The sequence below is a fragment of the Rhinopithecus bieti genome, unplaced genomic scaffold, assembly GCF_001698545.2.
Source record: "Rhinopithecus bieti isolate Rb0 unplaced genomic scaffold, ASM169854v2 scaffold_4134, whole genome shotgun sequence".
NCBI lineage: Eukaryota > Metazoa > Chordata > Mammalia > Primates > Cercopithecidae > Rhinopithecus > Rhinopithecus bieti.
In genome coordinates this window covers 99,102-112,794 of record NW_016804265.1, presented here as the reverse complement: position 1 = coordinate 112,794, position 13,693 = coordinate 99,102, and the positions used below count along the sequence as shown (strand labels likewise).

Here is a 13,693-nt window from a genome sequence, read left to right as displayed (position 1 = left end):
AAAAAAAAAAAAAAAAAAAAAAAAACTAGAGCACAGCAGGATTAGAGTTCCTAAGTCTTGATACTTATTTTACAGTAGGCTTTCTCAGTCTCAACATTACTGGCATTTTAGACTAGATAAGTTTGTTGTTGTTGGAAGAGGGGGTCCTGTCCTCTGCAGTGTAGGGTGCTGAACAGCATCCCTGGCCTCTACCGGCTAAATGCCAGGCGGTCCCCCTCCACAGCTGGGACAACCAAAAATGTCTCCTCACATTGCCAAAAGTCCCTAAAGGGATGAAATCACCTAGGTTGAGAACAACTGTTTTGCAGATAAGGGAGGAGTCAAAGGGAATTCAATTATTTGCCTCAGTATCTTCTTGGCAGTAGAATCGTGACCACAATAGTGGCTCACAAATTTGGGGATTTCACAAAATAGGAAAATCTCTCCCCAGCAACAACAAAAAAAGAAATGAAGAAAGTCAACATACAGTTGCCAACATTCTATCTCGTCAACAATTTTACCCCAAACTATTACCCATTATCAATTTCACAAAGGACATTTAACAAGAGGAACCAAAAAAATCCCAATCTTAGATTTGAATACATTTAAGTTTTATAAATAACTCATTCTTTTGTCCTAATTCTCTCTCCTTTCACTGCAAACTGTACCAGACTGCAACCAGACCATAAGCCAGTTTAGGGAACACAGCCCGAAAGACTACATGAATCATGTCATTGCACCATCAGAGTTCACAAGCTAGTGAACTAGTGAAAAGAAATCACGGGTTCTGTCACCTTGACTAGGAAAAAAAAATTACATCTTTATTTTCCCTACTGTAACTGAAATTTAGCATTTCTTTCCATTATGAATGTAAGCAACAAGCCACTATAGCATCACTAGCAATATCCATAACTTGGTCACCTATCAGATTAGGGTTTTGGGTTTTTTGTTTGTTTGTTTGTTTGAGACAGAGTCTCTCTCCGTCACCCAGGCTGGAGTGCAATGGCGTGATCTTGGCTCACTGAAAGCTCTGCCTCCCGGGTTCATGCCATTCTCCTGCCTCAGCCTCCCAAGTAGCTGGGACTACAGGTGTGTGTCACCACGCCCAGCTAATTTTTTTCTATTTTAGTAGAGACGGGGTTTCACCATGTTGGCCAGGATGGTCTCAATCTCTTGATGACGTGATTGGCCCACCTCGGCCTCCCAAAGTGCTGGGATTACAGGCGAGAGCCACCATGCCAGGCAGACATCTTTAAGTACTGTTTATGCATATCACTACTTTGAAAAAGTAGTGGTTATTTCAAACACTGTTAGATGTTTTATTTCATGCATTAATAAAGAAGCATATATGCTTTGGGGGTTGGGTTTTTTGTCTGTTTGTTTGTTTGTTTTGAGATGTAGTCTCACTCTGTTGCCCAGGGTGGAGTACAGTGGCACAATCTTGACTCACTGCAACCTCCACCTCCTGGGTTCAAGCTAGTCTCCTGCGTAGCAGGAGATTAAAGGCATGTGCCAATACACCTGGCTAATTTTTGCATTTTTAGTAGAGACAAGGTTTCACCATGTTGGCCGGGCTGGTCTCAAACTCCTGGCCTCAAGTGATCCGCCCACCTCAGCCTCCCAAAGTGCTGGGATTACAGGCATGAGTCACCGTGCCAGGCCTAGAAGCATGTATGTTGTTATATAACAATTTCTTTTAACTATTTTAGTGATTATTTCAGTATAATTGGTTTCCATTATAATCCTGTCTTTGTGGCATTTAAAACATAATTCTGAGAAGGGGCCCACAGGCTTCAGACTGCCAAAGGGGCTCCTGGCACAAAAATGATGAGAAACCCTACTCTAGGTTCTGCCTAATCTTCCCTCAGTCCTCACACGTGCTCAAGTTCAGACCCTGGAAAGAAAGGTAACAGCAGGTCCCAGGGCAAATGTTCACCACATGCTTTCCTCATCAGAAATTCTCTACCACTCCTTAATTTTCACCTTCTTTCCTTCTGTCCTAGCTGTTTTGCCATCTGTTTAACCCCAACTCAGACTAGGGTGGGGCTAGACATATACCTAGTGCCAATATTTGAGGAGGCACTCACTCTCAGGGTGGTGTAAATGCAGAGACGGCACTTGCCCTGAGAATAAGTGTCCCCTTAAATCATGTGCCCTGTGTCGTGCAGCACCCTAGTTCAGATGCAGCTACTATAACTACACACACACACACACACAGAGAGAGAAAGAGAGAGAGAGAGAGAGTTTAAGCAAAGCTCTTGAAAATGCTTGATACAGCTTTTATTCTTAAACCTGTCTCCATATAAGAATCATCTGGAGAGCTGTTAAAAATCCTGATGCTCAGACTGGACTGCAGATATAAGAAATTAGAATTTCTGGAGATGGACCCAGGCATCTGTATTTTTTATTTTATATTTAAAGCTCTCCAGGTGGTTCTCAAGTGCAGACAAGGTTGAGAATCAGTGCCTAAGAAAGATGATATGCAGACTGAGACGACTTCTGTAAAAACTCCTCTGGAGTTCCAGGAGAATCTGAATTCCAATCGTTTTAGTTTAAAGAGTGGCAGATGATTAAGATACCCTCCTCACGTGTAGACACGCATATCTTCACTCATTCATTCAACCAATACACACTGAGTGCCTATAATGCCCCACAATGCAAAGGGTGTCAGATCCTCTTCCCTCCCCCTTACACAAGCTGGACAAGTGAGGAAGACAGACAAAAAAAAATAGTGAAACCTGTAAGGAATATTTGCAAACTCGGGTAAGTGCTATCAGGAAACAGATGCTGGGAAAGAACAAAGTGGGGAGGAGATTGCCCTGCAGAAGCATTACCCAGCAGGCCCACCCAAGGATCACCTCACTTCCTAGGGATATGGACTTCTGCTCTGACTTACTGTTTACTCTAGGTTGGGCATTTGATAATCCTGAACGGGTAGATATTAACTTGGAAAAAACTGTTAGCTAACAAGTAATTCTTGTCTTATGGCAATGCAAATACCTTCATCTTAGAAAAAAGTACAATAGCCAGGTTGCACTTATATTACCCCATAGGGCATTAATTAGCTTTATACCTAATTTAGCAATTCTGTTCCAGCATCTTTTCTTTCTATGACTGTAAATAAATCTGACTATACTTTCTTGAGCCAGTTTTACCATATGCTGGTTCCTTCATGAATTAATGAAACTGACAGAACTATTTTAGGTAGGATAACAGGGACAGACTCTGAATCCTGAAGGTTGGGAAGGAGCCAGCCAGGGGAAGCAGAAAGGAAAAACAGATCCCTGGGAACCCAAGACCACAAGATAAAATGGGCATATGGCCTGCAGCAGGAAAGAGGTCACACAGAAATGGGTAGAAGGCCACTGAGACTGGGGAACATGTAGTGAGCAAGGGGTTGAGGTTTGAGATGAGGATGGAAAAGCAGGCAAGAACTAGATTGTGTAGGGTGTTACAGATCAGTGTAGGGACTTTGAATGTTTTACAAAGCACAACAAGCAAACTACTGGAGGGTTTAAAGGAAGAAGATGGAATAATCTGCTGTGTATTTTGAAAAGATAACACTTTCAAAAGTAGGAAAAGAGGCTGGGTATGGTGGCTGATGCCTATAATCCCAGCACTTTGGGAGGCTGACGCAGGAGAGTCACTTGAGTTCAGCAGTTCGAGACCAGCCTGGGAAACATAACGAGACCCCATCTCTACAAAAGACATATATACTAGCCAGGCATAGTAATGTACGCCTGCAGTCTCAGCCACTCAGGAGGCTGAGGCAGGAGGATCATTTGAGCCTGGGAAGCAGAGGCTGTAATAAGCCGTGATCACACCAGTGCACTCTAGCCTGGGTGACAGAGTGAGGCCCAGTCTCAAAAAAAAAAACAGTTGGGAGGCTGAGGCGGGCCGATCACTTGAGCTCAGGAGTTCAAGACCAGCCTGGGCAACATGGCAAAACCCCATCTCTATAAAAAATACAAAAATTAGTAGGGAGCGGTGGCGCATGCCTGTAGTCCCAGCTACTCGGGGGGTTGAGGTGGGAGGATCCCTTGCACCCAGGAGGTCAAGGCTGCAGTGAGCTGTGATTGTGCCACTGCACTCCAGCCTGGGTGACAGAGCGAGTCTCTGTCAAAAAACAAACAAACGAACAACCAGTGGGAAAAGAGACAGCACAGTAGAGAAGAGAGGAGGGGCTAGGATGCCAATCCATCGTGGTGTCCAGGTAAGTAGTTGAAGGTTACTTGGTCTAGTAGGGGCAAAGAGATAAAGGCAACAGGGAGTGAGATTGGAGCCACACTGCTAGGACTTTTGATGGATTCTATTAAGGAGTGAGGGAAAAGGAGGAATCCAGGATGACTGCTGGGTTTCTGGCTTGTGCAGCTGTGGATGGTGGTGGCATTTACCAAAACGGGAAGGACCAGGGATTAGAGGGTCACGCACATACACACAGGCGCATGTTATTCATGACATAAGGGTATCCATCCACAACTCCCTGGGTATGATGCCCTGGGTGTGACAGGGCTAGCATAATCTTTCAGATTAGGTTCTCACAGAGTGATCTCTTTGGCCTTCAAGATTTGTGTCATCAAGCATTAAGCTAATAGATTTCAAGCAACAACTGGAAAATTCTAAGTGGCAGCTCAAAGTTTGGCCCAATCTTGCCCTAATTCTTATTCAACATATGTTAAATGCAAATAATTTTTATTCAATCAATCCTTAAATGAAGGAAGATAATTCAGAATTAACTCTGGGTTAATTAAACCCTCAGAGGTTAAAAGGCAGCAACTGGGTTTATAAAATAAAACTGAGAAAGTCTTATATTTGTGATAAACTGTTAATCCTTTACACAAGTGATAACTTCAACAATCATGCTCCCTGACCTCAGGAAATTAAACTGTCAATCTGGGCACAAATCAGGTAAAAGACTTAGGTCTAACTTAAAATCAGTAACAAAAGTATCAAAAGTTTATTTTGTATATAATAAAGCAGCTCTAACTTTCCCAGAAGATAAAATTGGAAGATACTATAATAAAGCTTAATGATCATTTACAATGGAATAAAAACTATCAGTGCCTACCACAAATCCAAATTCAATGTGATGCAACTTTCAACTAATCAAAGTAAATGACCGCTATGTCTTGCAACAACAAATAGTAAGCCTGCCTGTCAAATGACACTCCATCAAGAAACCTATTTCAAAGAACCAAATTCTGTCATACCAAGGGATGCCTTTCAAGTGCGATATTTTTCCCATTCAGAAAATATTCCATAACAGATGACCGTCAGCATCTTACTAAATAGAAAAAATTGAGACAAGGCTATTTTGCATAGAAATTAAGAGCATGGGGACTGGAAGTAGATCCTGGCTCCAAATTCTACTAACCTTATGTTCTTAGGTAAGTTACTCAACCTCCCTAAAGTTCAAATTTCCATATTTGTAAGATATGAACAATGGCAGCACCATAGTAGAGACCCGCAGTGTGCAGCCATAGTAGAGACTCGCAGTTGTCCTCTCCTTGCAGGCACAGGAAAGAATTGTGTTCTCCCATCTGCTCTGCATTGAAACGGATTAATGTGACAAGTTCTGGCCAACACAGTGTGGGCAGCAATAACTTCAGTCATGTCTGGGCCAAAGCATTTTACCACTAGGGTGAGATACTCTTTCCCTGGTGTGGCGATTACGGGAACAGGTGTTGTGTTGTAGATGCCACAAGATAAAGCAGCCACGATCACATGGTCACCACATAGAGGGCAGCTGCCCTGGAGGGTCACCCTGACCCACTGCAAAGTGGAAAATGAACCTCCATCTTGTTGAGGCACTGAGATTGTCACATTTGTTATGGCAGCTTATCCTAAGCAATGCAAACTGACACAAGTACCTAATTTAGTAGGGTGTCATGAGAATTAAATGAAACAGTGTCTGGCACACGCTAGCCCCCGATAAAGATTAGCACGATGAGTGCCACCTCCTGATGGTTAGTGTGAAGGGCTTGATCTTCCATAACCAGCCATCTGTGGCAATCCTCTCAGCCATCTGGATTGTCCTACAAGGTTTCCATGGGCTCACCATAAATCCTGATCCACTTGTATGTCTATCAAAGACTTCTCAGTGCAGGTGTGAACAGTTAAGAGGTTTTTAATCTCAGAATGAGAAAAAGAAAAAAAGTTCCTGCATACCTCTACGGACATATGAAAGTAATCTGTATCAAAGTGAATTATCAGAGGACCTTGGTGCCTTGAATAATCACCTTTTCATACATATTTTAAAATCAATCCTGAGGCAGTAGAAATACTGCTAATAGTTGGGGCTTTGCTTTTGTTTAAATTGTAGAAAGTGCTCAAGCATATAGTGGGCTGAGGGCAGGGATGGCAAGATGAGAAAATATTAAATCAGAACCTTAAGAAGATAAATTCATTCTGCCAAAATTTTGGTAGCACCCAAGTACTTACCAGCATCAGAATAGTGCTTTGGAAACAGAATTAAAGGCTGAGCACTGGCAGGGATGGGAAAGAGAAAAGGCATGGTTCCATTCAAACTCCCTTATTACTCCTCCCCTAATCCCTAACAGAGCCTTCAATAACATTATAGATACCTCAAGTGGAAAATTAAACTCAATGTGATTATTTGCCACAGGCTCTAGAATTCCTGGCCCAATCTCATCCTGCTAAAGAATAAAATCTATTTTAACTGCAAATCAGTTAAAATGCACTAATCTCAGGTTACTCTCGGAATTTTTCCCCATTTACAAAAGAAAGAAACTAAGCTACCTACCTGCTAAGTTTTCTTATTTCATTTTGCAGAAGAGTTGGAGGAAGCAATGAGAAATTCCACAAAAGTTTAAATCCATTAAAAATGGTTCTCATAAATAAGCAACTCGCCGTGGACAATAAAACATACAAATGTGAGATACTCACCACATTTAATACTCTCTATCCGCACCGGGAGGCCAGATTGTGCTGCAGCAATTAATTTCAGGGCAATGTAAAACTGTGTTGCACCAAAATAACCAACCCGCTTTGCACCACACAGTTCTGTGATCTGAGAACAGACAAGAAAAACAATGCTGAACACCCAATTTCACAACAGGAAAATGAGACAAGATAAATGATGAAATCTCAAGGATTTCACCTAGTGGCTAACCAAAAAAGTCCCTTGAGAACCTATGTGTGCCCGCTGGTCAATTTCCTCTTCTTCCTTCAGTTTACAGGGAGGTTTTAAATTCAGACACTAAATTCTACCTACTCATGATGTTGCAGAAGTGAGCCACTGATTATTCCTCCTCTTCCAAAGAGAAAAATAAAGGTGACAAAGGACAGCTGTTGCTCTACTTACAAAGGAGAGTGACTTTTTCAAGGAGTGAATTCTAATGTTCAAAGTCTAGAAAGTCACTGGGGTGAAAAGAGAACAGATTAGTCATTACCACTACTCATGGATTATTCTAGCTTATCTAAATTAAAAGTGAATTAATTATTTTTATAAAGTCCTCACGCAAAACAATTTCCTAATCTTGGAAATTACACCTTGGGTGCTCAGTTCAGAGGAACAAAAAATATACACATTTTTCAAGACATTGCAATAATTGTCGGTTTCCATCCCATCACCTGGAACAATGACATCCTCCTCCCCACCTAGATTGAACTCAAATGTTACTTTGCTGTAGCTCCTTTCCACCTCCCCGATACAGTATATTTTCCCAGTGTATTCTCAGAATACTCTATCCAAGTATCTATTAATGTCCATCACATGATACACTGTCTTAGACTTGCTTCAAAATAAAAGGGGGAAGGTGAGGAGGTGGGGCACATGGGTGAAACAAGCATAACCAAGGGTTAGTAATTGTTGAAGTTTGGTAATGGGTTCATGAAGGTTCAATATCCTATTCTCTGTACTTTTGAAAATCTCCATATTCAAGTTTTTTGTGACTATTTCCAAATGTATCACATTATAATTAATTATCTGTTTATCTCTGCCTCCCATAAAATGTCTTGTCTTCAAGGGCAGGGGGCAACTTCCATTCATCTCCTAGCATAAGGATAGGCACCCAAGATACAGTCAACAAATTCTCAATCAAGTGAATGAAACCTACCCTCAAAAATAAAATGTCTCTGAATTTTATAATGTAGCCCTTATTGTGAATATATACATTACACATCTTAAGATACAGACTATCCCACACAAGGAAAAAAACACACCAACAACATTAGTGTAGCTCCAACACTGAGATAGTCGTCTTGCAGAATAACTCCTAATATTAAGAAATTGTAGGCCGGGCACAATGGCTCACGCCTGTAACCTCAGCACTTTGGGAGGCCTCAAGGAAGATCACTTGAGGTCAGGAGTTCAAGACTAGCCTGGGCAATATAGCAAGACCCCATCTCTACTTTAAAAATAGGAAAAAAAGAAATTGTAATCCTTGGTATGTGAAAAAATTAACAACTATATTTTCATTGAGTGTTAATCTACTATCAGGTTAACTTTCAGTTGCTCCTTTACCATAACTACCACATCAAACTGGAAAGCTCTTTACTGCAGGTAACTGAAATTGCTGGTAAAACATTTATGGTACTTGAAGACTAATATCTTAATCTGACATTAGTAAACAGCCTTATTTACCTGAAATCTGTCCCTTGGTCCCATATCACCACTAGAATCATTGCTTTGGAGCCAAAGTAGAATATATACACATAAGTGAGTTAAGCCCATAGGTTACTTTCCTTGCTCTTTGTACACCAAACCTCCAAGAGATATACCAAGAAACATTCTGAAATATTCAAGCCTCAAGGAAGAGAAAAGAATTACAAGCCTTTGGAACTTACACATGGACTTCTGAATCAAAACAAAAAAGGTTAGTTCTGAAAGGTTTTTTTTCATTCATCAAGGTTCAAAGTTTTCTAAGTTTTAAATCTCCATGGAAAAGCTGCTAAGTTGGTGGGGTAGAACGTTTAATTGGTATCTTAAAGAAAATAAGGGTTGGAAAAAAGTTTATTCCCAGATACTCATTAGTGGAATTTTATATTAATTGCTCCTTCAAACAGTACAAAACAGTACAAATCACTGGGCTTTCCTCAAAATAAAGGGGGAAAAAATGAAAAGATTCCACTTCTCTTCTTTAGTCTAAACTCCAAACCTGTAACACTCCCAGTTGGATCCAACTCCCAGCCGGATCCATCTTAGGTTACACATTGTGCAAATTCCTAATACAGAATAAGAACCTATGGACTAGTGTTTTCTCAGGTGGAAGGCAAGAGATGAAAAAAAGGAATAGATTAAATCAACTTCCTTACAGCTTACAGATGTACACTAAATGTCTGGGATGCTGGATACAAACCAGAAAAATTCACCGATCATTTGGGAGAAATCTGAACAAAGTTCTGGAAGAAGGTTGAAGGCCACTAACATAGCTTCCCTCCTACCTAATTCTATAAGATTAGGCGACTGTGCTGAGTAACCAGTCCACACATGTTCCAGTTTGCCTGAAATAATACTTTCTTTCCTGGCTGAAATGTAGTACATTTTCAGAACTGTTCAAAGGTTTAAATAAGCTTCTCTCAAGTATTATTAAAGGTTTCCTTAGAAAGATTTTAAAATGTAAAAACTCTTAGTGGGAAGGGCTGGAAGAATTCTCCAAGAGCACCCCTATTTTCTACTCTCCCTCTGCTGCAGCTAGCAAAATCCAGATTCTATGCTCTCGCCTCGACTGTTTCAAGTCCTGTCTCAAGACGTGCACCTTCACACACCAGCTCCATATTTCCTCCGTGACCTCTTATCAAAACCACATCACCCTCCAACTTCAAAGGGCTTCCAGGACTCTTCATGCCTTTCCTGTGAAACCAAGCATGGCTTCTGAGGTCCTCCTGTCTGGCCCAAACTACCTTTCCAACATCGTCATGTCTCTCTCCTCCCCACCCTGCAGCTAATGAAGACTTTAGTCATACCAGATGCCCATTTCTTTGCCTGTCAGGCTCATTCTTCAAGTCACCTCAAGACCAACCTTATCTTTGTAGTCAACTCCACATGGCATGTTCTCTGCATTCTCATAACACTTTTTACTAGCTTTCTATCACATCCCTAGCCTTGCAACACAGCACAATTGGCATTTTGATAATTATCTCCACTGTAGCCCATCTCCTTTCCCTATGCCCCAAGTGCCCAGCAGAAGACAAGAGTATATTCTTATTATTTACATCCCCCGGGGACTCATATTTTACTATGCCTGCTGTATGCTCAGTAGCTCAATAAATGAATGTTGCATTAGTCTTCACAGCCTGTTGCAGCAGAATCTTTCTTCTTCCCCTCCTCTTGTATTACTTTTACAAGTAGCTGCTAAATGGGTTTTAGTCATCTCACACCATATAGCCATAAGAGTTCCTGCAGGAATATAAGAGAATATTAATTTCTCTGTTCCCTTCCTGCTCAGCTAAGAGGATACTGATTAGGGTCAAGGCATAAGGAAAGGCAACTGCCATTCTTTATCCTGGCCCTAGCCCTCATAGCCCAAGAAAATACTTCAGTGATGCCCCAGCCAGTCAGAACTCCAGAGATACACCTTCGTCTACTCAGCACAGCCCCAGGAGGTGTCAACCCTCCCCAAGTGGGCAAACTCAGCAACAGAAATACAGAAGAGAATCTGAAGTACATGCTTACAAATCGTACCTCAGTCTCTCAGGGAACAGCTGAAAACGCAGGTCAACCTCTATGCTGGGTTTTCCCTTCCCATTCAATTATACTTTAACATTCAAGAGAGACTTTCAGTCCAGAGGGACATGGGTGAGCTACTCAAGAAAACATGAACCCCCATATCTGATTATCCAACGTTAGGCATTATAGTACATGCCTAAGCCAAACGACACTGCTAAAGAGAGGGCAGACAGGCAGTGCTGAGGTGTGCTTTCAGAGAATCCTACTAAAATCTTAAAGTACTTGTTAGTTTAACAAGATTTGATTGGGCACCTCCCCATCAAAAGCAATGTGCTGAGTGCTATGCTAAGAACTGAGCAGCAATGCACAGAATCACCTATTCTACATACACACACACTCACACACATTCTCTCTCTCCCTCCCTCCTTCCCTCCCATTTTGCCAAACCATCTGAAAAGTGGGTTACAGACACACCTCATGACACACCCCCAAGTACTTTACTATTCACCTTCTAAGAACAGGGATATTTTCGTACACCACTGCACCATCATCACCACACCCAAGGAAACCAACTTTAACACAATATTATCATACAACATGATACAGTTTGGCTGTGTCCCCACCCAAATCTCAACTTGAATTGTATCTCCCAGAATTCCCATGTGTTGTGGGAGGGACTCAGGGGGAGGTAATTGAATCGTGGGGATTGGTCTTTCCCATGCTATTCTTGTGATGGTGAACAAGTCTCATGAGATCTGGTGGGTTTATCAGGCATTTCTGCCTTTGCTTCTTCCTCATTTTTCTCTTGCCACCACCATGTAAGAAGTGCCTTTTGCCTCCCACCATGATTCTGAGGCCTCCCCAGGCATGTGGAACTGTAAGTCCAATTAAACCTCTTTTTCTTCCCAGTCTCGGATATGCCTTTATCAGCAGTGTGAAAACAGACTAGCATACGACACATGGTCCACATTCACATTTCCTCGATTATCCAAAAAATGCCTACAGAGCTGAATTTTCTTTTCCTCATCCAGGATTTAATCAATGTTCATGCACTGCATTTCTATCTTATTTTCCCTCAGTCTCCCCCTAATCTAGAACAATCCCCCTTGGTTCTTAATGACACTGAATCATTTAAGAATCCAGGCCAGTTGTCCTCAGAATGTCCCATGTTTTGGATTTGTCTGTTTTCTTGTGATTACATTAAAGTCAAACGTTTCTGGCAAGAACACCACACAGGTAACACTGTGATATAGTGAGAGGTACACAGCAGTGAGGGGCACACAATGTCAGAACATCCCACCATTGGTACTGATTGCAAAGCTTGGCCATTTGATTAAGGTGGTGACTGCCAGATCTCTTCATTGCAAAGTTATGTTTTTACATTGTACTTTAAGACCATGTGAGCATTCTATCCCTTGAAAAGCCAGTTTTAAAATCTGTTAAATACTAATTTTCTAGGTAAGTGTAGCTAAATTATATCAGCATCTACACAACTAGAATACTAATATAAAATCACAAGGATGGGGGTAATATTTATTCCATGAGATAGGTGTCATTACACCCAGATTATACACAAATAAACCTTCCCAACTCAGAAAGTTAAGTGATATGTTCAAGGTCACAAATTCAGAGCCAGTACTCAAACCTACATGCATCCAGGTCCAAAGCTCATGGTCTTTCCATTACATCAGTGGTTGGAAAACTACTGCTCATGGGTCAAATCCAGCCCACTGCTTGGTTTTGTATGGCCCACAAGGAGAAAATAAATGGTATTTACAGACGAACATTTGCAATCGATTTGATGAAAGGGAACACTATTCTTTGAATCCCATTAAGCAAAATGTTATCCCCAAAATAAGAATGTTGTTCTTCTTATGAGTAGACATGTATTACCAAAAAAAAAAAAATGTACTCAGTTATTATATTTTGAATTTTGTCAATAAAAGGCTTGTGGACATTTATTTTTTCTCTTGTTATAGAATTAACTATGTAATATCTTTGATTCTGCTTCTTGGCCTGCAAAGCCTAAACTACCAACTGACCCTTTCCAGAAAGAATTACTAACCCCTGCCTAACAACGTGCTACTTCCCTGGGCTATACTTTATATCCTTTCAGATACCCTCAGTAGCCATGCAGAAAGTGTATTTTCTTGAAATAATCAACTGCACTAGGTAAATGCCAACTTAAAAGACTGAAAACACAGCCAGATGTGGAGGCCCGTGCCTGTAGTCCCAGCTACTTGGAAGGCTGAGACAAGAGGATCACTTGGGCCCAGGAGTCCAAGGCCAGCCTGAGAAACACAGTGAGACCCTGTCTTTAAAAAAATTTTTTAATAAAAAATAGTGAACACTTCCATGAGAAGAAAACACATGTATTCACCTTCTTCCTCAGCCCCATTTTCACCCATTTATATACATTTGTTTAAATTTTCAGGAGCTTTCAAACAGGAGCTTCCTATGTTACTATAAACTTTCATGGCAACCAACCAGAGCAATTGGATACCATAGTTCAGATACTGGCAAAATCTATGCAATAATTCACATACTAGAAATAAGATGTTGCTTTTTTAAAGAGAAAAGGTGTTATAATTCTTTAGAACCATTCTTTGAAAACATCTTTATGCATTTGTGAACACATAACAATTCAAGATGTAAGCTACTCCCACATGGCTAATCAATTTTGGAAGCGACGTTATCTTTTAGATACCCCAAGATGCCCTTTAATTTAGGGCTAGAAGGACTACAATAAACTATAAGCTAAATCCAGTCCAGATGCTAAATATAGTCTCTATTAGCACAGGTTATGGCCCAGATCTGATTTGTCAGTATTCTTGGCCCAAGGCCCAAAACTCACCCCAGTAGCAGGGAAGACTCAGCCTGCCACTCTGGCTCAGATGGAATCTAAAAAAGGAAAAGACTCTAGGCAAAAATAAAAAATAAAAAATCAGGAACATCACTACTGGAAACAAGGATCAGTATAGCATCCAGAAATCATTTGGCAATATCCATAAGAATTACAATTTACCTTTTGATCTAGCAATTCCACTGCTAGAAATTTTTTTTTTTTTTTTTTTTTTTTTTTTT

The 13,693-nt window shown here is 40.9% G+C and overlaps 1 protein-coding gene across 1 annotated transcript in view; it reads right to left on the bottom strand.

Moving 5' to 3' along the window:
* Nucleotides 1-13,693, bottom strand: part of REPS2 (RALBP1 associated Eps domain containing 2) — a 208,626-nt gene that overhangs the window by 136,062 nt on the left and 58,871 nt on the right. Inside the window, 2 exon segments of the mRNA XM_017867491.1 lie at nucleotides 6,038-6,149; nucleotides 6,886-7,009. Coding sequence (XP_017722980.1) covers nucleotides 6,038-6,149; nucleotides 6,886-7,009 — 236 coding nt within the window.